At 52.7% G+C, this 24,227-nt stretch overlaps 1 protein-coding gene across 7 annotated transcripts in view; it reads right to left on the bottom strand.

The window, feature by feature from the left end:
• Positions 1-527: 527 nt before the first annotated feature.
• Positions 528-24,227, bottom strand: part of TEAD4 (TEA domain transcription factor 4) — a 76,384-nt gene continuing 52,684 nt past the window's right edge. For 5 of the 7 annotated variants that reach the window (XM_087855544.1, XM_045781268.2, XM_087855542.1 and 2 more), the window contains 3 exons: positions 14,695-14,835; positions 13,838-13,990; positions 528-13,722 (listed from right to left, as the gene is read on the bottom strand). In XM_087855544.1, coding sequence (XP_087711670.1) covers positions 13,609-13,722; positions 13,838-13,990; positions 14,695-14,835 — 408 coding nt within the window. In that variant the 3' untranslated portion in view covers positions 528-13,608. The remainder of the gene's footprint in view (positions 13,723-13,837; positions 13,991-14,694; positions 14,836-24,227) is intronic. The other 2 variants (XR_015721589.1, XR_015721590.1) reach the window with 2 other exon arrangements.

The following is a 24,227-nucleotide window of genomic DNA, read 5'->3' as shown; positions in this document are numbered from 1 at the left end:
TCTAAAGGACTTAGTAGAGTTGGCATTAAATTGGACAAATAAGTGTGAACTCATTTTCTGGCTCTCTCACTAGAGGACTGGAGGTGGAAACTCAGTCCTTGCCTGCAATTCTCACGTGGATAACCTGATTTGCACCAGGAGTGCCCAGACATTGGTCCCTAATAACATTCACCACTTAAGGAAACCAGGGCTTCTTAGAAAGTAGCTGATACCATTCCTCTGTGCAAGAAAAATTAAAGCGGGCCCAAGTCAGCTAGATGATGCCAGAAGCATGTTAGTTTCAAAAGATATTTAGGGAAAGGGACACAGCAAAGGAAGGAAGGAATGAAGGAAGGAAGGGAGGAAAGACAGGAGGGAGGAAGGAAAGAGGGAAGGGAAGGAGGAAGGGAAGAAGGAAGGGAGGAGGAAGGAAGGAAGGGAGGGCGGGAGGAAGGAAAAAAGAAAAGTTGCGACAGTCTGAGTATCAGAAAGGAAACGAACATCTGTGAGAAGCCCAAGTCCATTGTGATACTGTGGGTTATGCTAAAAAAAAAAAAAAAAGGTACATGTGAGTTCCCCAAAATGTCGACTATTCAATGTGCATATCATAGCCAAGTTTTGGTTAATAATTAAGCTGTGGATTTTTTTTAAAGATTTTATTTATTGATTTGACAGAAGAGAGAGCAAGGGAGCACAAGAAGCGGGGGGGGGGCAGCAGAGGGAGAGGGAGAAGCAGGCTCCCCGCTGAGCAGGGAACCTGATGTGGAGCTCAATCCCAGAACCCCGGGATCAGGACCTGAGCCGAAGGCAGACGCCTAACGACTGAGCCGTGGATTTTTTTGTACTTGTATCAGGCAGTATGACTTAAGGGACATCCGAGGTTGAAAGATACACTGGGTTGTAGTTCCTTTAAGTGAAGGTTTGGTAAGTTTTGTTATTGTGGCAGACAAAATTTGACCACAGGAAGTCACCCCCGCAGGTGATTGTCCCGCTGGGTGAAATTCTTTAATAGGCACATCCAGCCCACATCGCCAGACTGGCCCAATCATCAGGTGACTCTCCGTAGCTGTAACAAGACAACAGCTGCAAACATGGAGCTCACAACCCTAGTCTGTATGTGTGTACAAGCCCTAAACCTTCACCTTAGTCACCGCAGCCCCGCTGTGAGGCTCATTCTTTCTTTGTCGGACTAGAGGCTTGGAGATTGATACACAGACGGTGAATGAGGCAAACGTGTATTCATGCTTTCGTGATGGGTCTGAGGGTGTGTGCGCAGTCATTGGAATCATGTGCGCTCTGTTATTGTTGTAAAGTTTTTAAAAAATTCAATTGAAAAATTTTGTATTTCTTGACTTAAAAATTTACATAATAAAATTAAGCACCCACCATTTCAATGTGCACAATTTTATCTGCTTTCTAAGGTGTTGGGAAAGTATAAACACGTGTGACATATTGGACTTGAGATGTTGATTTCATAACTTGGGTGGATTAAGTTTGATGATTAAATGCTTAAATAAATCTGATTAGATCGACAAGTTGAGACTTACTATGGTTCATGAATAAGTGTTCAAGTTCTTACCGTTAAACGCTTAGAGTCTAAGATTCTGTTAGATTCATAACTCTGCCTTGTTAGATTTTTGAAGTGCTTAACTACAGCTTAAACAATCGGAGCTAATTTAATCAATCAAATTTGTAAGTGATTTTAATGTTTAGAGAATTTATGGCCTAACTGAACATTAATCAAAAAAACAAGTAAAAGATTTAACATGAAAACACTACCTGTATGAACAAAATAGCAAGATTGTAAGCTGAACGTGAGTTAATAAAATCAGGCTTTAAATTTACAACTTCAATCAGTTGAAAAACATTAAAATACACAAATAGCTTTATTCTTTTTCATGAATAAAATTTCCCCTCGGACAACAAACACTCAATTGATAGTGGCTTAACCGTTTGCAAACTGATACAAAGTATAGAATATTTATTGATTGGAATGTTGATAGTTGCGGACATGACAAGGATTACAAGTCAAGTATTACAAGGACGCATCCGTTTTTTAATGTTGCTTTCTTTTATTCTGTTTTTCTTTTCCTAATTCTTTTATAGTAACTAAGTTCTACGAGCGGCGGTGAACACGTCGCACAAGTACATGCCTCTCGCAGGGAAGGAAGGCTCCGGACCCAGCCCACACTCCATCTCCAGTCCGCCTCCAAGAGGAGGTCACAGTCTGGGCACCGAGCTCTTCTGCGCACCTGGTCAAAGTCCAGCCTCCTGTTTCTCAAACTTTAACGTGTATAGGAATCACCTGCAGACTTCGATTCCAAATGACCGGGACAGGTGGGGTGAGAATTTGCATTTTCACTGAGCTCCTGATGTTGCTCTGCACCCAGGACCTGCCCTCTGAAGCCGTGAAGGGCATGCTCTGCACACGTGAGCCAGCATGGACGCGGCTCTTTCCAACGGTCCCCGTTACCTAGGGCTCTCAGCCGGGTGAGTGCACGCTCTCTCCCCACTCCGCCTCGGGTAAGGGGTTTTCCCTGCAGACTGGAACAAAGCCTTTTGCTCTCCTCACAGTAGCAGGGCTCAGGGGCCCTCATCTAAGGAGACACTGAGACAACTGCCCTCCCTTGGTCCTAAGTCGGACACCCCCTCCGCTGATCTCTGACGTGTGCCCTGCCCTCCATCACAGAGATCAGATCCAAGACCAGGGGGCCTGATGTTATTTTGTTGATTTTGTGTGTGATTTCCCCTCCACTCGCTTGTAAGCTCTTGGAGGGCTGGCACTTTGATTCTGTTCACCGCCGCGTCCCCAGGAGCTAGAGCCGTGCCAGATACATCCTAGGTGCTCGGTGTTCACGGGATGAATGAAGTCTGTTTTGGCTCTAGGCCGTTCAAGCCCTCTGGAATTTGACATTGGGGTCCAAGTCTTACGTGATAAAGACAGTGGTAAGTGCCTTGCTTAGCCTCTTTTGGGCATACACCTCCCTCGAGGAAAGGGAAGTGTGGCCAAGGGCAGGACTGGAGTCTCCTTATGCCCCTTGTCATAATGCCATCTCAATGCCACTTCCATCTCTGGTCCAGAAGCGGGTTCCACAGAGCCCAGGCCAGAGGGCCAGCGCTCATCACCCAAGGCCAGGGGAGGACACGGAATCAGAGGCAGACAGCAGAGGGCTAAGGGAAAAATCCCCGAGGCCCAAAAAGCTGCGAGGAGAATGTCATGAGTTGCCAAACTCCAGAGAGCAGAAGCAAATATCAAAGCCAGGGACTCCAGCCAGGAATCCAAGGTCCGGGGAGATGAAGAGCAAGTGGGCTGCTGGGAACTGGGGAGGGGCTGAGGCCTTTCCCCAGGGCAGGCATGTGAGGCTTGCTTTAATGTGCCTCCAGGAGCAGCGCTAGGGTGGGTCAGTCAAGATTAAAGGGGGCCATGGGTGGGATGGACAGACCGGTATTTCCCGAGGGCTCTTCCCTTCCTAGGGCTAGAGCTGGGGAGCAGCACATGGTCCTAGAAGTCACAAGGCTGATTTCAAGCCCCAGCTTCTCCTTGCCGTCAGCACAGCCTTAAGAAAGTTACTTAAAAGTAATCTCACCTTGCCATTCGGAAGGCGCAAACCCTGGATCAGCTTAAAATCTGTGTCTCCCCCAGCAATCTCCGGATTGGTGGGGATTTAGAGAATTTGGAAAGAAGTCAGCAAAGTCGTTACTGAAGAGGAAAAGCAGAAGGAGAGATTCATGCCAAACTTCAGAAGCTCGGAGCCCGGCCTCTGAAGAAGGGAGGCTGCAGACGGCAGCAGATCTCTTTCATCCCGAGACATTCACAGGGTCACAGAACGCTCAGCCGACTTGGTCTGAACCTCTGATTGCTACCTGATTACTTCCAAAATCGGACTGCTGGCAGGCCAGCTGGCAGACACACTTTCCCCGTGTTGATGCTTGTCTAATTCTTACCTCCTTTGTTCTCCACCGTCTCCTGTACACCACATCATCTCTCTAGAAATAGCAGCGTTTTCCTGAAAAGACGAGAAAGCTTTGATCGCTGCACCAAATAATGCTTCCTCCTGGCACCGGGCTCGCGGGGGGCACCGGGCTCGCGGGGACCTCCGGGGCCAGTTGCCAATGACCCCCCAGCGTCGGGCAAACCCCGGGGTAGAACCTCGTTGCCTATCCCTCACCTGCTCACCACCTGCCTTCCGGAGCCCTGGCCGAGAAGCCCAAGACGCAGGCTGAAGTGTAGGAGCTGCAATTCAGCAACCAGGTGACTGGAATTAGTGATTTCTCTGAGTCTCAGTTTCTTCATCTGTAAAAAGAAGTCTACAGAATCACAACGGAGCCGCCAACGTCAAGCGAGGCAGTGTGTCTGAAAGCACTTCGTAAACTGCAAAGTGCTCTAGTCGGGGTGGTGTTATTGTTGTGGTGGTCGTTGCTCCATCTGTTCACACTCCAACCACTATGCCTCTGTGTTTGGTGCCAAATCCAACCACGTATCAGTTAGATTACGTTTGGCTGCTAATTACAAAAACAAACACCAAGTAAAAGTGACTTAAAGAAGACAGTTTCTTTCTCTCATCTGAAATCTGTCCACGGTTGTTATGGTGCTCCGTGGTATCAAAGATCCAAGATCGTTTTATCTTGTTGCTTTACCATGGGTAGCTTCCATTCCTAAGGTCACCTCATGGCCCAAAATGGCTGTAGGAGATCCAGCCATCACAAGACAATCCAGTCAACTAAAAAGAAGAGCTAAGAAGAGCATGCCTCCTCCCTTTTAGGACACTTCTGGAAGATGTAGCTCTCCTTATCTCGTTGGCCATCCTAGACACAGGGCCACATCTAGCTGCAAGGGAGACTAGGAGACGGTATTTATTCTGGGTGACTGTGCACCCAGCTAGGACTCAGGAAGAGGGGAACGCTAGGGAGTCTCTACCACAAATGGTCATTTCTCCATCTTCATCTTAACCTACCTGTCAGCAGGATTTCAGCACTCCCGGCGAAAACACTTTCTTTCCTTCACTACTGAGAAGGAAACCACACACTCCCAGTTTTCTTCCTCTTCTCGGCTACCCTTCAATGTTGGAATGACTCAGGACAGTCCTGGGGATGCCCCTTCCTTCTCCTTGCAGGTGATCTCATCTAGTCTCAAAGACCCTTAAATGCCGGGGCGCCTGGGTGGCACAGCGGTTAAGCGTCTGCCTTCGGCTCAGGGCGTGATCCCGGCATTATGGGATCAAGCCCCACATCAGGCTCCTCCGCTAGGAGCCTGCTTCTTCCTCTCCCACTCCCCCTGCTTGTGTTCCCTCTCTCGCTGGCTGTCTCTATCCTGTCGAATAAATAAATAAAATCTTTAAAAAAAAAAAAAAGACCCTTAAATGCCAATCCAGGTGCCAGGCAATCCTAAACCCAGCCCTGGCCTCTCCCCCTAATTCCAGAATCATATAGACAGCTGCTACTTGCCATCCCCCCTTGGATGGCGAGTGGGTGTCTCACCCTCCACTCCTCTCCACCCACAGACTGGCTCCTGATCAAGTTTCTCCCGTCACAGTAAATAGCACCAGTAACTTCAACCAGGGAGTCTGGAGTTGATCTTCATTCCTCGCTTTTCCTGTACTCCCCACACCCACGCCATCAGGGAGTCACACTGACTATCTTGCTTTTACATGCCCTGCTGTGCTCTCGTCCAAAGCACCCCCATGTCTCCCTAGAGCTCCACAGTCACCTCCTGACTGGGCCTCCCTGCCTCCCCTCCTGCCTCCTACTGCCTGTCCTCACACCACACAGTGAGACTTTAAAGAAGCCAATTAGGACGAAAGGGTGATTCAACACAGGCATCTCCTTCGTTCCCGCTGGAAACTCTTCTAAGACGACCATAAACGTATTTTACAAGACGTATACCCTAAAGGACAGAGAGTACAGGGGAGGGGATAATAGTAACCAGAATTCAGAAGTTGGACAACAGAGGGTGAGTGCCAACTGATTCAGCAAACCTGAGAAAGCCGAAGCCTCACCAGACAAAGCCAGACAAAGCAGAAAGGAACAGGCCTTCTACCACCGAATCTACCGAAGCCAAGACTTGATGGCACCAGGTATCTAGGAAGTAGAGGTAACAAGAGGAGGACTCAAATGGAGTTCGAGAAGAGACAGAGCCCCCAAATCCTCTCCTCGACTCCACTCAGCCACGGGACGGCCCCCCCCACTCAGGCAGGAGCTGGCAGGTGACGATAGGGAATGGCTCGGGCTGGGGCACCAGGTCCAGAAGCGGAAAACAGGACATGATGGAAGCGTCCATAGTGAACGTGGAGACGTTCCCGGCACTCTTCTCCCACTCGGTTCCCAGAACGCCAGGGGCTGGACAGTTCTCCCCAGTGAGAAGCTGGAGGGACCCTTCCCACAGAATCTGACCAGATGCGGAAGAAACACCCTACAGAAATCCACTTGCTAACATCAGAGCTGCCAGAGGGCGCAGAGTGCAGCCTGGTCCACACACGTGCCCCGGGGGGGTCACAGACGCCCCAGGGCTCCTGGTGCCCCTCTGAAGTATGGACAACCGAGGGGGGCTGGCCTGGGAGGAGAAGCTGGGCCATGGGCATCAGAGACCAAAGCACCAAGAGAAATGCAGCCGGGAGGAAATGCATCAGGCTGGGGGGGGAACCGCAGCTCTGACACCACGGGTAGCCTCTGGAAAATCAGTGAAGACACGGCCCCATGGGACCACGGGCAGCAGATACCCCAACGTGCAGCAGTCCTTCCCGCCGCTTCAACGCGCCCAGTCCTTTCCCACCCCAGGCCCTTAAAATAGGGGCTCCCTTCCCTAGGTCTTCACGTGGCTGCTTCTTCTGTCACCTCAAAGAGGCCTTCGATGCCCACCCTCTCCGAAGAAGGCCCCCAGCCAGAGCCTTGCATGGGAGTGGCCACGGCCCGCTGGAGAGGGCCAGAGAGTGGTCAGGCATGGCCCGCCACCGATGTCTCCGCTCCACCGCTCAGCACCGGGTCACCGTGTCAAAGCCACTGTGCACAGTGGGGAACAGGGACTATGGCTGTGTTCCCATCACATTCTATTTAGACCCTGACACTTGAATTGCAGATTTTTTTTCAACCATTTAAAAACGTAAAAACCATTCTTAGCTTCCGAGCTATCCAAAAACAGGCGGCAGGCCGGATACGGCCAAACCCTCTTCTGATATATCATCCTGTTTTATTTTTGTCAAAGCACTGACCACTTCCTGCTATTTTCTTGTTTATGCCTTTTCTTGTTGCTTCTTATCCGTCTCCCCTGCTAGAGTGGAGCAAAGCCCCCTGCCATGTCCCTGGTTCCCTCAGCACCCAGAATAGTGCTTGGCACACGGCATGAGCTCAACCGTGTCTACCATGAGCCGGAATGACTGCTGTGCCACACAGGGACCCCACGCCCCCAGCACCGCTGGCAGTGCCTGAAAGGACCCGCCCTGCGGACAACAGCGCTACTCCCAGCCGTGCCCTCCCCTCTCCCCTTTCTCGTTTCCCGCTTCTGCTCCCCTTCCTTCCTTTCCTCAGTTCCACGCTGTAGGCCCCTCTATGAGGCCTGGGGCTACCCACAAACCTGAGAGCCAAGGAACACTCCCCCTCAGGCCACCTGTCCTCTACCCTCCCAGAGCTAAGGATGAGGGAGCAGTGGTGAGCCGCTGGGCCAGCCCCCAGACCCAGAGACTGCCCGGGAGGCCCTGCCAGCAAGGCCAGGCCTCCTGCTTACCACTGAGAGAGGGAGAGCAGTGGGGAGAAATCTCTGAGCAAGGCCGGCACAAGCACTCTAACTTTTCGGCATGATGTAATGGGGCTCGCGGAGACAAAGAAGGCGCCCTCTCTCACCAGTGTCCAGAGAAAAGGATTCCTTGGGAGAAGTCCAGTCCCCAGCGTGGAGGCAGGGCCAGCAGACTCCAAACACTGGTGCCCACATTCCTTTAAGCGCGCCCAGCGCCTGCTCGAACACATGCACACGCTACCGCACTCCAGTGGCCCGGTTTCCCGTGGAGGAAAAAATGTGCCGACCAGCAGCCAAGCACGGCCACGACCGGGGTGTGGCGCTGCTCCACGCGAACTCGTCAAGTGGGTCTGCTCACATCGGGTCGAGGGCCGAGATCACGTTCCTCGCGTGCCAGGCTAGGAACCACATCCCACCAGCCCCTGCCTGAACCGCTCTTCAATCCAGTGGGTTTTGTGTCCTTTTGTTGCTGTGGAAGCACGTGATGCTCTGCGTCGGAAACGGCGGTGCTCACGGAAGCTGGCGGCACAACATCCTCACTCGGGCGCCGGCAGGAACGGACGTGACCCGGACCGCCGCCCAGCCGCTGCGCCCCACTGGCCCAATGGCACAGGCCTGAACCTTACCCCATGTTTGCAGGCACCCCCTAGGGCTCTCTACTCTCTTGGGAGGGACTGCGCTGGCCGAGGGGTGGCTCACGTGGGCTCCGAGTTCCTGCTCCCACGGACAGGGTTCAGTGGAGGCTGCCTCCTTGCCTCCACTGTGCTGCCACTGCCGTCTCGGGGCTCCGTTCACAGAGGAGACTCTCAATTCCATAAAAAAAAAACCACTTGCACAAAGGCCTTTGTGTAGGTAGCAGACTTTACTGAAGATTTAGGGAGACAAAGGGGGGTTACATAGCAAAAATACAAAAACTTAAAGTTGAATATTAGACATCCATGAGCTTAAAAATAAAAAGACCTTTAGCCCCCCGCCAACTGGGCTCCAGAGTTCTACAAAGGTGCTGGACCACCTCTCCCGTCCTCTCTCAGGATGTAAACAAATCCGAATTCCAGACAGTCTCTTATTCACAGTGGCTTAGACCACCATTTGCTCGTGCTCCCTTTCGAGACCCTTCCCTGGGGCCTCCTTCCCCTCGTGGGTCACAAAGTTATCTTCTCAGTTAAGAACACTTCCTTCCCCGTTTCTGAGACCTGAGGACGAAAGTCTAAGCACTGTCCCTGTGCTGGAGAGTTCTCACGAGACTGAGAGCCAAAGGCCTCCTTGTGGGCTCTGGGGGACATCAGAGCAGAGCTTGTGTTTTTTCCATTAAAGTGTGTGTGTGTGTGTGTGTGTGTGTGTGTGTGTGTGTGTGTGTACACGTGTCTGTGCGAGTGTGTGTCTGTTAGGGATGGAAAGAGCAGCGTCAGGGCAGGTTTCAACACACCTAAGTTACCACCATTCACTGAGTGCTCACCGTCAGCTCGGGCCGTCACCTTTCTCCCAACAGCAACCTAAAGTCAAAGCCATTTTATTCCCATTTCGCAAGCGGGGTTATGAAGGTCTGAGAGGGTGAGCTATTTGCACAAGATCTCGAAACTTAGCAGCAGCCAATTCGGCTTCTTAAGAACAACTCCTGTATCAATTTAGGTCTTTGGGGGAAAGCTGCTTGTTCTCCTTTCTGGAGCTGACATAGCAGACGACGTAAGAAGAGGTCGGACACAGCGAGCACTGGCTACCCCTGCCCCCGAGGGGAAACACATTGCTGCTCTATCTCCCACGCCCACTCTGTGCAGGTTCAGCCCAGGTGAGCACCCCTGAACCGACAGAGCCTCGCACCAGGCCCAGCGCCACGGGCCATCAGGAGCTCCCTGCTGCCCCCCCCGCTTCTCTGAGCTGCCTGCCCTCCTCCCTCCAGCCCCGTGAGCACCCTGCCCGCTGCCCTCGGAAGCCTACAGCGGGGGAGAGGAAGCCAGTGACAGACTAAGCACACACGATCTGAGCGGCCTGAGCCATGGCTGCCCCTTGATCCTTCCTCCACTGGCTTTAGTCCTGAAAGCGCAGGGCTGGTATCTACACACGTGCATGCACACGCACCCTAAGGTCCTTCTGTGTGGGGTTCTCATCCCACTCCATGGAAGTTCGCTGGTGGCCGCTGAGGCAGTCTGCTCAGTCACGGTCAGACGAGCAGTCTGTTTCCACGTCCCGATCTCAACCATGCTCCCTCCTAGCTGTAGACACGTCAGGAGGGCAAAGGGCTCCACTCGTGGGCTCAGGGCCCTTACTCACCGCCTGGACCCCCACAGCATGGATCACGCTGCCTTGTACACGTGCACTCCTTCAGTGAATGTTTACTGAGCACCTGCTATGTTCCAGATGCGGTGTTTAGTTTACACAAAGTAACAGACCAAGGAAGCTACAGTCTCCACCCACAGACCTGAGTCTGGGAGGAAAGACAGACTCAGGAGCAGACAATTACACATGCTCTCTGTGGGCCCCAGCAGCCCCAGCAACAATTTCTAAAAAAAAAAAAAAAAAAAAATCAAAGATTAAAGATCAAAAAGACTCAGTCCCTTGCTTCAAACACTTCCAGGACCTCCCTTCACGTGGAGGAATATCCAAAGTCCTTGCCAAGCAAGGGGGTGCTGGGCTGGGGAGGGGGCTGGGTTGCTTCCCCCGCCCCCTCACTCCCAGGTCTGGACAGCCAGCCCAGGCAGGATCTAGCCCCTGTCGCCCCTGTACCTTAGCCCATACAGCTCACTCTCTGTACCTGGCACACACCCTCCTCCCTGCACCTGCCCCGCATCCATACCTCCCTGTCTCTCCTCAGAATGCCTTCCCCTCCCTTCCCCAGGCCTGCGAGGCTTCCCCAGTGACTCTCAATGTCAGCACCCCTCTGCCTTGAAAGCACTTGTCACAGTGTGCATGGCCTGTTACTTGCTCACTTTTTCTTCCTCAATGAAACATCGCTCCCTGAGGACTTCCATCTGTCTGGGTCAGTGAGACCTTCCCAGTGCCCCGCACGGAGCAGAAGTTAAGGAAACAATTGCTAACTGAATGAATAAACACATTAATACTCTCAGCAAGTTAGTTCACTTCCCTGTGCCCCACTTTCTGCATCCTTCAGATGGGGACAGCACAGCCCCCACTGGCTGAGGATTAGGAGAGGTGACAGAGGTGCCCGTGTTCTGGGTCAGGAACGGCAGGCTTCGGCCACACAAGGGCAGGTGTGACTACCGCTTCCACATGAGAAGGGGTGACCGCACACCGGCCCTTGAAGAATGAGGAACAGTTCTCCAGCAGGAGAAGAGGGCGGGGCACAACCGGCCCTCAAAACATGCAGTGCCAAGGCCTAACGGTGGGGCAGGGCGCCCGATTCCGAGCGCGCAGGGGAGTGCCCCACAAGCCTGCAAGAGCGGTGGGCCAGGTCAGGGCTCCCACTGGCCCCCATGGCCACACGCCGCACTGTACCGGGGTGGGGTAGGCAGCCACGCCTGCATTCCCCACGGCTGACTGGTCTGGAACTTACAGCTCTAAGTACATGACCTTCCACGAGGCTACTGAGGTCAGCTCCTGAAGAGAAGGGAAAACGCACAGCTCACACCTGGCCCCGACATCTGAACCGACTCGTTCCCAACCATAACGCAAAAGATCATCTCCTTAATGCATGCATGTGCCACGGCCAAGAGGCTGCTCACACGTCCTTCGTGAGTATTTGCCTGAAGGTTCGCAGTCAAGCCAGAAGGGTGAGCATCTGAGTTCCCCTTATCCAGACAGCCCAAGGGGAGAGGTGAGGAGAGGGCGAGGGTTGTGACAGTGACCGGGGAGCGATGGGAGAGCCTTACACAAACCCGCCCGTGGGCATGTGAGCACATGCCATCTGCTCAGCACCTCCCAGACCCCACGCCCCACCTCCACAGCACATCTGATGAGAGCTGACCCCACGTACAGTGGAGTTAGGCAACTTGGCACGAGGTCTAGCAGCAGTCCAGAGGCTTTTGGTTAAAATTGCTTTTTGATGAGAAGAGGCAATCTTGGCCTGTGAGGGCAGGATACTGGATAGCTGGCTTCTTTTCCCCATCTGGAACGCTGGCCAGCCTTCGGTCCAGCTGCTTATCTAAACACTGCCCATCCTCTATGGGGCAGCCCCTCTCCATTGCAACCTCTTCCCTGAATCTTCCACACCCTGCTCTCTCCCATCTCTGAACTCCAGTTTCTGCAAGGATCAGCCAACCCCACTCAGGAGTTCTTCGATCTGACCTTTTAGACTGCAAGCTCCTGCTATTAATAACAATGTATATTTATCGAACACATTTATGTGCTCGGCACTATTCTAGGCACTCTACATATACGAGGTAGGTACTCTTATTATACCCATTTTACAGATGGGGAAACTGAGGCACAGTGAAATTAACTAACTTGCCCCAAGGCCACAAAGCTACTCAGTGGCTGAGCGCCAGGATTTCCATCCTAGCTGTCTGACTCAAGCCCTTGATCCTAACCACCATTCCATAACACCTCCTAGATGCTGTCTTACTCACTTTTCTATTCTCATATAATATCTCCCAGAGTGCTGGGCACAAAGTAAACCTGCAGGTTGAATCTTCATTCTTTCTGCTCCAAGCTTCTGGAATTGCGGTTCCCATTAAGGGTGACATGAGGGCCACTAGATGGCAGCAAAGAGCCAGACCCAGGCCTCCCTGAGGGAGGAGAGGGAAAAACTAATTATAATAACATTTATTTAGTGCATCTTGCACCAGGCACTTTATAGACATGAGCTCTTTTTCTCACTAAGGCCTTCTAAGGTAGGTGCTATTGCCCTCCCCTTTATGGAGAGCAAAGGACACCAAGGCTCAGACTGGTGGAGAAATCTGCCCAAGGTCAGACAACCAGGACTAAAGCCAGGACCACCAAAACCCTAAGACCTCACAGTTCTCCAAAGAGATAAACCAGGGAACCCTTCACTGGTTCCCTCGAGGCCCAGGGTGGGTTCCACACCCTCCTCCATCCACAGGGCACACAGAAATGACTACTGTCTAGGGAGGGAGTGGACAGCGGGGCTGGCTCCGAGGCAGTCACCACCCAGCAGGCACCCTGGCTGGGAGGGAGCCCGAGGTAGGACTCACAGAACATCAGAACTGGGTGGTCTCAGAGACCACTGGTCCACTCCAGACCTCTGACCCCCTTTCTTGGCCTTCACCCCCACAAAGGATGCTGCGTGACACCAGCCTCACCACCTAAACTCCGTAAGCTGGCCTCAGCGCCGCCACTCCTACTCTCCCTGTCTCAAGCTCCTGGCTATGGAATCCACTCCCACTGGGGATGGATGAAAACTATCTAGAGAATTCTGGCTGTATCCCCTTCCAGCCTTTCCAGTAACTGCCACCTCCACACCTCAAACCCAACCCCTGGGATGGACCGAGCCCTGCTGTTTGCTGTCCTGGGGCCGGGTCAACAGAGGTGGCCAGAACACCATGCACGAGTCCCTGCGGGGGCACAGGTGGGATGCAGAGAACGGAGCCCACGAGCCAGCCCCCGGCCCCCCGGCGTGGCTGGCAGCGCAGTGTAGGGTTCGAGTGGCAGCAGAGGAGCCAGCCCACCTGGAGCTTCTGCGTCTGGTGATGTTCCTGGCTGAGTCCATCGGGGGGCTCTGGGGCTGCTTCTGGCCTGCTTCCCAGTCTGTCCCCCTTTCTCCCGCAGCCCCTCCCGAGGCTCAGACAGCCAGATCAGGTCCTCTGAAAATACACACCATCTTGGGTTTATTTGGGGTTGGGCATTGCAGGTTCAGGCACAGTTTGTCCCTGGATAGGAAGAGTCAAGGCCTCTCGGCTCTCCTGGCACTTCAGGGGGCTGCCCCTGCAGATCCCCTCCCCATGTCCCTGCACACACGACGTCTCTTCCCCCCTCCCTGCTCCCTGAGTCTCTTATTCTTTCACCAGCCGGTAGATATGGTGCTGAGCCCCGTGCTCGCTGGCTGACACCTCAAAGACATACGCAACACACAGCAGCGTCTCCTGCGTGTCTCTGTTGGTGACCACCTGCCGGTGATGAAAGAGACGACAGTTAGAGCCAAAGCCCCAAACAGGGGCACGCCATTTGCTCGAGCCACCGATCCCGTCCCGCCGCACACCTGTAGCCCTCCGACACACACACCTGCAGGATGGTGAAATTCTCCAGCACGCTGTTCATCATGTACTTCTCGGGCAGGTGCTTCAGCTTATGGATGAAATTGATCATGTACTCGCAGAGCGGGGACCGATGAATGCGGTATGAGTAGTGGCCGTTCTCATAGCGGGCATACTCTGTCTGCAGGACCCAGGGGGCAGCGGGGGCTCAGAATCTCTCTTGACCACTTCCAGCCCCGGGCCCAGCTCTCTGGGGAAACTCCACGACCCACTCACTGTCGACCTCCTCCGTCAGTGACGGGCAGACCAGGTCGAGGAGGAGGAAGCTCAAGGGCCTAAGAGCAGTGGCACTAGGCAAGATGGGACAGAGCGGTGCCTCCGTCCTGGCTGCACACGAACACACGCTAATGGGCACGAGCGCATGGAAGCAGGTGACATCTGAACCAGACTGCTGGGCTGCATCGATGTCAATTTCCCAGGTGCCAGTGATACTCTAGCTCTGCAAGATGTTGCCGGATGAAGGGGACACAGGGTGACAACTGCACTGTGTGTGGAGCCGTAATTATCTCGAAATAACATTTAATTAAAAATAACGCGAAGAGCATTTTATACGCTACTACTGCTGCGGGGCGGGCTGCAGGCCCTGGTGTGTCTCCAGAGCCCCCAGATGACTGCAGGGGCAGCCAGGACTGGGAAGCCCGGGATGGGCATGGTCTCGTCCCTGGTACCAGCCTGCATCTGGTTGTGTTGGACATGAGGTGGGTTACCAAGAACTGCCAGATGTGTGAGGGGAAGACTCAGATAAATCTGGGGACAAGGATGAAGGGCAGCCTGAGGCAGAGGAGGGCCTGGCCTAACAAGCACATGGGGCAGGGGGGCTCCTACCTCCACTTTCTCTACCACCTGCTTGCCAAAAGAGCAGACCTTGGTGGAACAAGTGATTATCATGTTCTCCGGACTCTCATACTGGCTGGAGACCCCGTAGAAGGAGCTGCCTTCATCCTCGATGTTGGTGTTGAGGTCTGCCTGGAGGAAGACACAGGGAAGACAAGCAGTGGACAGGTGAGTCAGCAGGGGCCCTGCTGGGGGTAGAGCAGAGGGGAATCCTGGGGCCACCGTCCTGGTTCTAGGGCCAGGAAAACATCAGGAGGGCCTAAAAAGAACTGGGAGAGTAGGATCTTGGAAAACTTCCACATTCTCCACACCCAGGTCTGGCATAAAGTCAGGGTGTGTCGCCTAAACAATGGCAAAAGAACAGTGTCACCTGCATTAGTCGCAGCCTCTGTTACCCATTTAGGCACTAACATACCCAGCAGTTAAGGCCCCCAACTTTGTCTTTAGGATTCAAGTTTTATAGTCTAAGGCTTTGCTCTTGTTAAACTGCAAACATCTGAATCTATATCAGTCATTTCTATTTTAGTATGAATTTGTCAGATCCTTTCCAGAGTCAATTTTGATGGTGCAGTAAGCGTGGGAACAGAAAGCCAGAATGGGAGACTGGTGGAGGGGAGAGTAGGAGGGGGTGCTGGGACTCCTCTGTCTCATCCTCCAGTCCAGCTGGTCACTGGACCCTGCCAGTGCTCTTCTGGAAATGGCTCTGGGGGCTAGCCTCTCAGCCATCTTTAGGGCATTACTGAGTCCAGCCACCCTTGACCTTTTTACATCTCTGTTTCAGCCTCCAGATGAATCCCCCTCAATGCCAGTCTTCTTCCCTTTGGTTCATTCTCTAACTTCTCTGAGAGTTCTCTTCAAAAAACAAGTCTGACTGTATCCCTCCACGGTTAAAACCCTCTCACTGAAGCCCTTGCCATAAGAGAACACGACTCTCACTCCCCAGCCCAGCTTGTGAGCCCCTGGTCCTCTAGGTCAGCTTCTTGCTGTTCCCCAACACACATCTTCTCTTCCTCTGTGGACAGCAGAGCCTAACGTGCCTCCTGCTGGATGCTGGGTTGACTTGAAATTTTCCTCTTAGAAGAGGTGGGGTAAGATTGCTGAATTCACACACACACCCTGCAAGAGGGATAGAGCAGAATGTCGGCTTCAGTGCGATCAGTGAGGCTCCCTGACCATAGGCCCAGCCCAACTCCACACAGCTGACATGTGACGGGCCCCAGGTCGTCAGGCTCCCAGTCCAGCGCTTAACTGAATGTGGCAGAGTTACAGGAGAGGGAGGGAGACATTAGAGGAGACAATTCAGTGCCTTGCCGGCTCTGAGGCAGACACTGTGTTTCTGAAGCCCTAAACTACTTACGGGTCCCCATCCCCAGAACTCAGGCCCACACTGAATCACCCCATCCGAACCAGGGGTGCTAAGAGAGCAACTTAGGACTCAGAACAAATGCACAGATTTAAAAAGGCTTAGTCTGAAGGTGCAGTTTCTGCTCCCGCCTACACAAGCAGCCTGAAATCACTGCTGAGCTGGGCCCAGACTGTAGCCCTCCCGATACAGGAGAAGCTCCAGACTCTGTTACAGAACCTGACTCCAAGGACTCCTCTGCGCAAAAACAGGGGGCTCCCCAGAACCCCGGGAAGGTTCTGGCACCTTCCAGAGCCAGGCACCAGGCAGTTCTGTTACCGGCCATTAGGGGATGCTCAGTCATTACGTTTCTCTCCTTTTGGGAAAGACGTTTTCCAAGAGCAAGAACATTCTCTAGACTGGTGGGGGCTGTTAAATGTCTTACAGCACAATAGAAATATTATGTAGCTACAAAAAATGTTGAGAAGGACCTGTGTTTACTATTGTGAATTGACTGCGATAATTGCTGAGTGAAAAAAAAAAAGCAGGTTATGGAACACAATGAGAATGTGTTACTTTCATGATGAGAAAACTCACGGTGAATCGAATGGCATAGATTTAGTGCACTCTGCAATGGTTTTAATGAGGCCACTAGGAAGACAGGAAAACAAGGAATTACAGCTACATTCAAGTCCAGGCTCAGCCCCTGAAATAAACAGCAGTGTCGTAAACACGTCCCATCCCAGCCCCGGCTGGCCTCCCTCTCCACTCGAGGGGGGCATGGAGCTGGGCAAGGAGAGGGTGGCCCTGAGTGCTGGCCGGGGTGGACCAGGACTCGCTGGGCTGGGAATTAAGGGCAGCTGGGACTGGCGCAAGGCTTTGCAGTTCAGTATAAGGTGAACTGGGACCAAAATCCAGCTCTCCGTCTCCTATTTTCCCCGCTAAGTCACATGCTCCTCCTGGGAGACTAAGTTTGCCAGACTCTTTAAAAAGGAACACTTTGCTCAAAGTATGCTGCAGCTAGAAGCACAGGGCAGAAGCGTGAAAAAGAGCTGGCAGGAAGCCTGGCCGCCTGGGAAGGGCAGGCACCTGAACACGGAGGGTGGGTGCCAGCCAAGCGGAAAGGCCAGGGCATGAAATGATGGCTCTCAGACTACAGCCACTGCTGGGGTCCTCTCGATTAATGGCACACCTGCATAGCACCTACCACAGACCCTCCTCTGCCCCTACTACTTTCTCTTAAAACCACTCAGTCCTTAAGTCCATGCTAAGCAAGGTTATCCATGAAATCAGTCAGGGATTCTATTTTTTCTGTGATAATAACTGCATAACTATTAAAGAAGAAATATTTGTTCGTATGCCATCAAAAACGCTGTGCACCAGGGCTGGGCAGGACTGACCCAATCCCTCCCAGGTTCTTCCCAGCACACAAAGGTCACAGCTGCTTAGCACCCCCACAGCGCCCTGGACATGCCATGCCCTTCATCACCTTGTGCTGCCAGGATCTGTTCAGATGGCCTTGGCCCCTTCCAGATGGTAAGCACCCTGCCAGCAAGAACTAAGCTCCCTCAGGGCCTGGGCCACAGCTGGGGGGAGGTGGGCCTGTAACGAAGGCTGCCTGTGACTGTTCAACCTTTCACCTCTGGGTGGCACTGAGAAAAGAGGTGAGCCCGGCATCACCACCCACCCCCAACACACACACACAGGTCTTGGTCCTAGCCTCCCACTCACCTGGCCCTTCCATCCCTCAATCACCTACTTATCCTGCCCCAGCCCAGCACTGCCAAGGGGAGCGGGGCCCAAAGAGGCTGACACGTTGTCCCTGCTGTCAAGAAATTTGTAACTTGTGGGACAGCAAGTAGCATAAGCGTGATGGTGTTTGAGTGGTACAGAGAGAGGGAGAGAGATAAGGAGGTAGTGGGAGAGAGAGAAACCTCTCGCAAATGACCATCCGAAGTCTGCCCCAGGGCCTGCTCCATGGCTGCAGCGCAGAGCCAGGGGATGCAGCCAGTGACACGGACAAGCCCCGCCCGACACCTCATCTTGTCCTCAGTGCCCCATCCTACTGACTGCTCCCCCACCCCTCTCCTGCAGCCACACTTCACACACTTCCTGTCCACCCCTGCGCCCCCTCACTCTAACACGCGCTTGGCCTCTCTTTCTCCGCCGAAGAGGAAGGCTGCCCCCCCCCACCCTCCTGCCCTCTGAATGCCCCCACGCTCTCCTCCCTCCACCCTATTCATAGCTGTGGTGCGGGTGGGCCGCCCAGGCGGGGCCTGGAACAGGTGTGGGGGATCGGGTGACTGACAGATGAGCCGAGACAGCCGCAGCCCAGAGTGGGGGCTGGAGGGGCTCAGATTCATTGTCATGTGCTGGTATGTGCCTGGGAGAAATGTCAGGGCCCAAAGGGAGCAGCAGGCTGGGATGGGGGCTGGTCTGGGGTACTCTCCTCCCTCTGAGCCCTCAGCTCACCTCTGCCCAGCATTTTCAATTTGCAGACTGGCGTTAACAGCCATCACTGTCCAAGAGCCCCCTCTCCCCTGCCCTGAGGACAGACATGGCCCCAGCTGGTCCCACACGTTGCGGGGAAGGAGGGAGAGATTTCAGATTCTCAATCACTGCTCCAGACCCTTTATGTCCCCTGCAACAGAGCACAGCCTCACAACTCAACCCCTCCTGCACCCCATGCCAGTTCCAGCTGGAAATGACTTGTGCCAGCAGCTCGCAGCCAGCAGCCTAGGAACTATGACCACCATCCCATCAAGAGAACCGTAACTTTCAATGGGGATGGGCTAGGAGGCTGAGCTGGGGACATCAAAGTCCTCCTTCCATTCCAAGAGGGCCCTGGTCAACTCCCCAGCATGCATGCTCAAGGCCTGGGCGGGGCCGAGAACATGGACAGGCTGGAAAAGAAGGGAAGGCTTCGGGGGAGGTGGCTTTGTTTCCTTGTCTGAGCAGCTTTCCTTTCTAATTGTGTGTGGCCGGCCTCACGGCAGCCGATGGCAGGGAAGGGAGTGGCCAGGCCAGGGCGCAGGAGAAGAGGGTTCCAGATGGCTGGGAACGCCAGAGCTGGCTGTGAGGACCCCATGGCTGACCAAAAAGCTCATGCTTAGCAAACAGGAGCAGTTCTTTCTTCCCCCATCACAGCTTTGTACCTCCCTGGTGCCTCTGCCCTCCCCACATACGAGGGACCGGATGACCGCCAAGGAGCCCTGGCCACCGACATGCCCCCATCTCTGATTTCACCCGTCCTCACCCTGACCAAGTGTCTGGTCTGCAGAGAGGGCCTGGCTCTAGGGGCTCAAGCAAGGGGCAGGGGCACCTCAGGGTCCTCAGAGACACAGCCTCCTGCAGGCCCTCAAGGACGGAACTGCTGACTGTTCAGATGGACAAAAGGGCCCAGAGAAGCTGAGCTTCACTCAGGTCACAGCTCTCGAGCAGCAGAGCAGAGACAAGAGCCTCTACGTCCCAGCTGGAGCCCACTCCTGCTCCCCTGCTCTCCCGGGACACACCAGAAGGGCCCTACTTATAGCCCATCACGCTCCCCTATATCTGGGTTCTGGTTATTGCCCCAGGACCCTGAGATCTGCTCCAGACCCTCCCACTTGGAATGGGAGCTTCTGGAAGGCAAGGGCTGTGTCGGGTCCACACAGCAGGGTTGTGTGCACAGACCACGGGCAGAGCACGGAGGCCACACAGGGAACCAGCCGGACCGATTTCCTCGGCACCAATCATCCCCTCCATTCCCTTCTCTCATCCACCCCTACGTCCAACCCCCCTGAAAAATTCAGAAGGAAGGAGGGGATGTGGGCCACAAGCAAGGTTGGAGACAAACATTCTAATTCCTTTTCCCTACCTTCCCACTCTCACCTCCAGGCAGGACAATCCTCCTCATTTTCTGGAAAGGAAGTCTGGGCTCTAGAAAACCCAAGAAGCCCAACTGCCCGACTCTACGTGGGGCGCACGGTTCAGTCTACCGTCTACACACTATCACTACCTGCTGTTCCTCCAGGCCTTGCGGACCCTTTCTTAGGCAATGCAGAGCCTTCTCCAACAGGAGGAGGGGGAGCACAGGACCCCGCGTGGAGGGCACCCCAGGCACTCCGTTAGGTTGGACAGTTCCATGTTCTGGTTCCAAGCACACACCCTAGAGACACACTGAGTGTGAATCTCCATTCTGCTGCTATGAACTGGGTGACCCTGGCGAGTCACTTTGCCGCTCTGTGCCTCAGCTTCCCCTCTAGAGAATGAGGCTGTCAACTGAACCTGCCTTCAGTGCTGTGGCAAGCATGAAACATGCTGATATGTGTGAAGTGACGAACAGCGCCTGGTGTGACCTTCCACCGAATGCCCTGACCTACATCACAACATCTATATCACAACAACGACCAAAGGAAAGAGGCTTACCCTGGCTGGGTGTCTCAAAGCCAGGCCCTTGCTTACTCCATGCCTCAGTGTCCCTCCCTTTGCAAAATGGGAGGCCTAGGATGGTCCTCATCTGGATAGTGGCTAGAAGAATACAGAATATTACTACCAACTAAAAGAAGACAGGAGCTAGTGAAAAAGGCCCCAAATTCACCCCCACCCCCAGTACTATTCCCACAAATGCCTCCTGCCAACCAGGCCTTCCTTCTGATCCAGAATTACAACCCAGTGCTGAGAAAGAATCACAAATCACTTTCCCGAGCTCCTTCTTCCAAGTCAAGGCTAAGCCTGGACTGGCTTCGGGGCCTGGAGGAAGGAGTACTCAAGAGAGGGTGCAGGCTTCCCCAAAGGCAAGGCCAGGAGCCTCGCCAGATGTACAGCAGGAAATGGGAGTTACCACCGCGGGCTGCACGGTGACGCTGCTAACAGCTGCCCACGGCGAAGCCCCTTAGTTCCAACTTCGTGTCCGGGGCTGAAAGGGAGCATGGGGAGAGCAAACAGGGAAGTGAAGTGGGTTAAGCTCCTCTGAAAAAAAAGGGAGAAAGACATCCTGCCCCATACATCAAACTCTCAAGGCCAGCCTCTCTGGCAGAGGTCCTGAAGAGGCTGACATGCCTGCCTGACCTAAACTAGATCAGTCTCCTCCTCACTTCAGGCTGGATGGTTGACTGACCCAACTCAGGACAACTCTGGCCGCGTCTTGCCCAGTTCGAAAACCTGCAGTGATTCCTCATTACCTAAAGAGAAGGGATGACAAGTATGTCACACATGTGCCACTATCTGCCCCCACGGCTACACCCATGGCAGTCGTCACTAGTCAATCCGGAACCTTCTCCCTGTAGGTCTTCTCAACCCAGCATGCCAAACAAGGGCGACCAATCAGCGAGAGGGGACGCTCCCGTTAAAACTGCTTCCCAGGACATCTGCTTAAAATGGGAGACTGACCATACAAGCTCGTTTCTCCCCCTTCCAGGGAACCAACTAGCAATGAGAGCAAAGAACTTTTATTAATGTGCTGCACCATAGAGATGAAGCAAATGGAGGCAAAACCGCACTGGCAAGAGCGTTCCACAAATTCAAGAAGGCTAAAGGCTGCAAACGGAATCACAGCCTCAAAGCGCCTTCAGAGGGCTTAGAGATAAGAGGTGAGCCGGCATGCTGGAGAGAAGCCCTGAGGGGCTCAGGCCTGGAGGGGCGGGATAGTGCCCGCAGGGAAGTCACAGGCTTCGCACCAGACAGACCGAAAAGTGAGACTGACGGAAAGGTTGTATCAAGAGTGGTCAGGCTTCCAGGCCCACCTCTCCCACCCTTCAGCAGAAGACCAACAAATAACCGTCAGAAATTAAACAGGAGGGCATCAGGTTTCAGGGACCCTGGGCAGGTCAGAGACGGGGGGAGAGAGAACTGAGTGAAAACTGCATAAGAAATGCTTGGATCCCCAGCCCTCCCTGCTGCCCCATGCCTTGGATGCAGTGACCAAGTATATATCCCTTTCAAGGGCGCAATTCAAGGAGTCTTCTCTGGAGAAAGTGAACCACCCCAAGAAAAAAAAGGGAGGGGGTCTAAGAAACATACTGACATTTACTGGTTCCCTCAAAAAAACCAGATGGCTCTTCAACCCCAAGCACCTTAAGGTGAAGCCCACCAGGTGACAAGTCCTACCATGTACACAGAGCTCCCAATCACTACTAAATACAGACATGGCACAAACAACAAAAGAAAGAATCCATCAGACTTCATCAAAATGAAAACCTTCTATGCTTCAAAGGACACTCTCAGGAACGTGGAAAGAGCTGACGGACTAGGAGACAGTATCTCCAAACCACACGTCTAATAAGGGACTTCTATCTATAATATGTAAGCTCCTAACTCCATACAAATAAAAGACAACCCAATTTAAAATCGGCAAGGGTGGGGCGCCTGGGGGGCACAGTCGTTAAGCGTCTGCCTTCGGCTCAGGGTGTGATCCCGGCGTTCTGGGATCGAGCCCCACATCAGGCTCCTCCACTAGGAGCCTGCTTCTTCCTCTCCCACTCCCCCTGCTTGTGTTCCCTCTCTCGCTGGCTGTCTCTCTGTCACATAAATAAATAAAATCTTTTAAAAAAAAAATCGGCAAGGGAGCTCAACAGACATTCATCCAAAGATGATACAAGTCACCAATAAGCATAAGGAAATGCAAATCCAAACCACAAGGGATTCCACTTCATACCCACTAGGATGGGTATAATCACGGAAAATATCAATTGTTGGCAGGGATGTGGAGAAGCAGGGACCCCCATATAACTACTGGTGAGAATGTAATATGGTGCAGCCACTTTGGAGAACAGTCTGGCACTTCCTCAAAAAGGCAAAGAGTTGCCGTATGACTTAGCAAGTCCACACCTAAGTGTCTCGCCAAGAGACATGAAAACCTATGGCCACACAAAAGCCTGTATGTGAAGTCCACATACAGGGTGGAAACGACCCAAAAGTCCACCAGCTGATGAATGGATAAACAAAATTTGGCATATCCAGGCAACAGAGTATTACTGAGCCGTAAAATGGAATGAAATTCTGATTCACTGAAAACATTACATTACATTTCACATTAAGTGAAAGAAGCCAAACACAAAAGACCACATACTGTACGATCCAATTTATATGAAATGCCCAGAAAAGGCGAAACTATGGTGACAGCATTGGTGATTGCCTAAGGCCGGGGAAGTGGGCATAGGAGGTGGTAGCTGAAGGGTATGGGGCTTATTCTGGAAGTGATGAAAATGTTCTAAAATTGATTGGTCGCACAACTCTGAGAATATACTAAAAAACACTGAACTATACACTTTAAGTCAATGAATTATACAGTAGGTGAATTATATTACAATAAAGCTGTTAAAAAAATATGGACCAAAAAACACGGCCAAGCATTATAGAGACTGTCAGACATCAAAACAGAGAAAAACGGATGAAAAGGAAACAAAGACGAAGAAGGGGACAGAAGAAACTTAAGGTGGGGCAGAGAATGCCACCAGATTCCATTAACCCAATCCGCCACTAACGGCACAATGCACCAGGATCTTCTGAACCACTAAGAAGGAAAAATGCCATCGACTTAACTATGAACATACTAGCAACCGAAAGCCTCCTCCATCTTCTTCTGTAGTCACAGAACCCTAATTTTATTCAGAATGGCAGCTTATTCAACTAAAAGAATACATTTCCCTGGCTCTTTTGCAGCTAGATGCAACCACACAACATAATTAAGTGTGTGTGTGACTTCCAAGAAAGCTCCATAGAGGGAACTAAGTTGGCTTCCTCCTTCCTGACGCCTGGAATATAAATATGATGGCTAGAACTCCAGAAGCCATGACCTTGACAGAAGCCATGCGCTGTGTATGGTAGATAGTTGGAGAGGAGCCAGATCTCCCGTGACTTCAAGGAGCTGCTGGACCAGCCCCGGGCAGTCTATCTCCAGACTTACTTTACATGGAAGAAAAATAAACTACTTATGTGTGCCACTACTACACTGGGTTTTATGTGATGTGTACTCAGATACACTCAACCAATTCAGAAGAATTAGAAGATAAAATCGAGGAAATCTCCAAGAAAATGAGCTGGAAAATCAGCAAAGAAGTTGTAAAAATCATAGAGGATTAGGTCCAGAGTATCCAACATAAGAGTAACAGGGGTCCTTGGATAAGAACACAGAGCCAACAGACGGAAAGAAGTAATATAAGTAAATTACCCCAAATTGAGAAATACTAATCTCACAATTCAA

This window comes from Ursus americanus, chromosome 25 (assembly GCF_024610735.1).
Source record: "Ursus americanus isolate L20-20 chromosome 25, mUrsAme1.1.p, whole genome shotgun sequence".
NCBI classification, from domain to species: domain Eukaryota; kingdom Metazoa; phylum Chordata; class Mammalia; order Carnivora; family Ursidae; genus Ursus; species Ursus americanus.
Note: the sequence above shows the minus strand (reverse complement) of the source record. Positions and strands in the feature narration are given on the sequence as shown.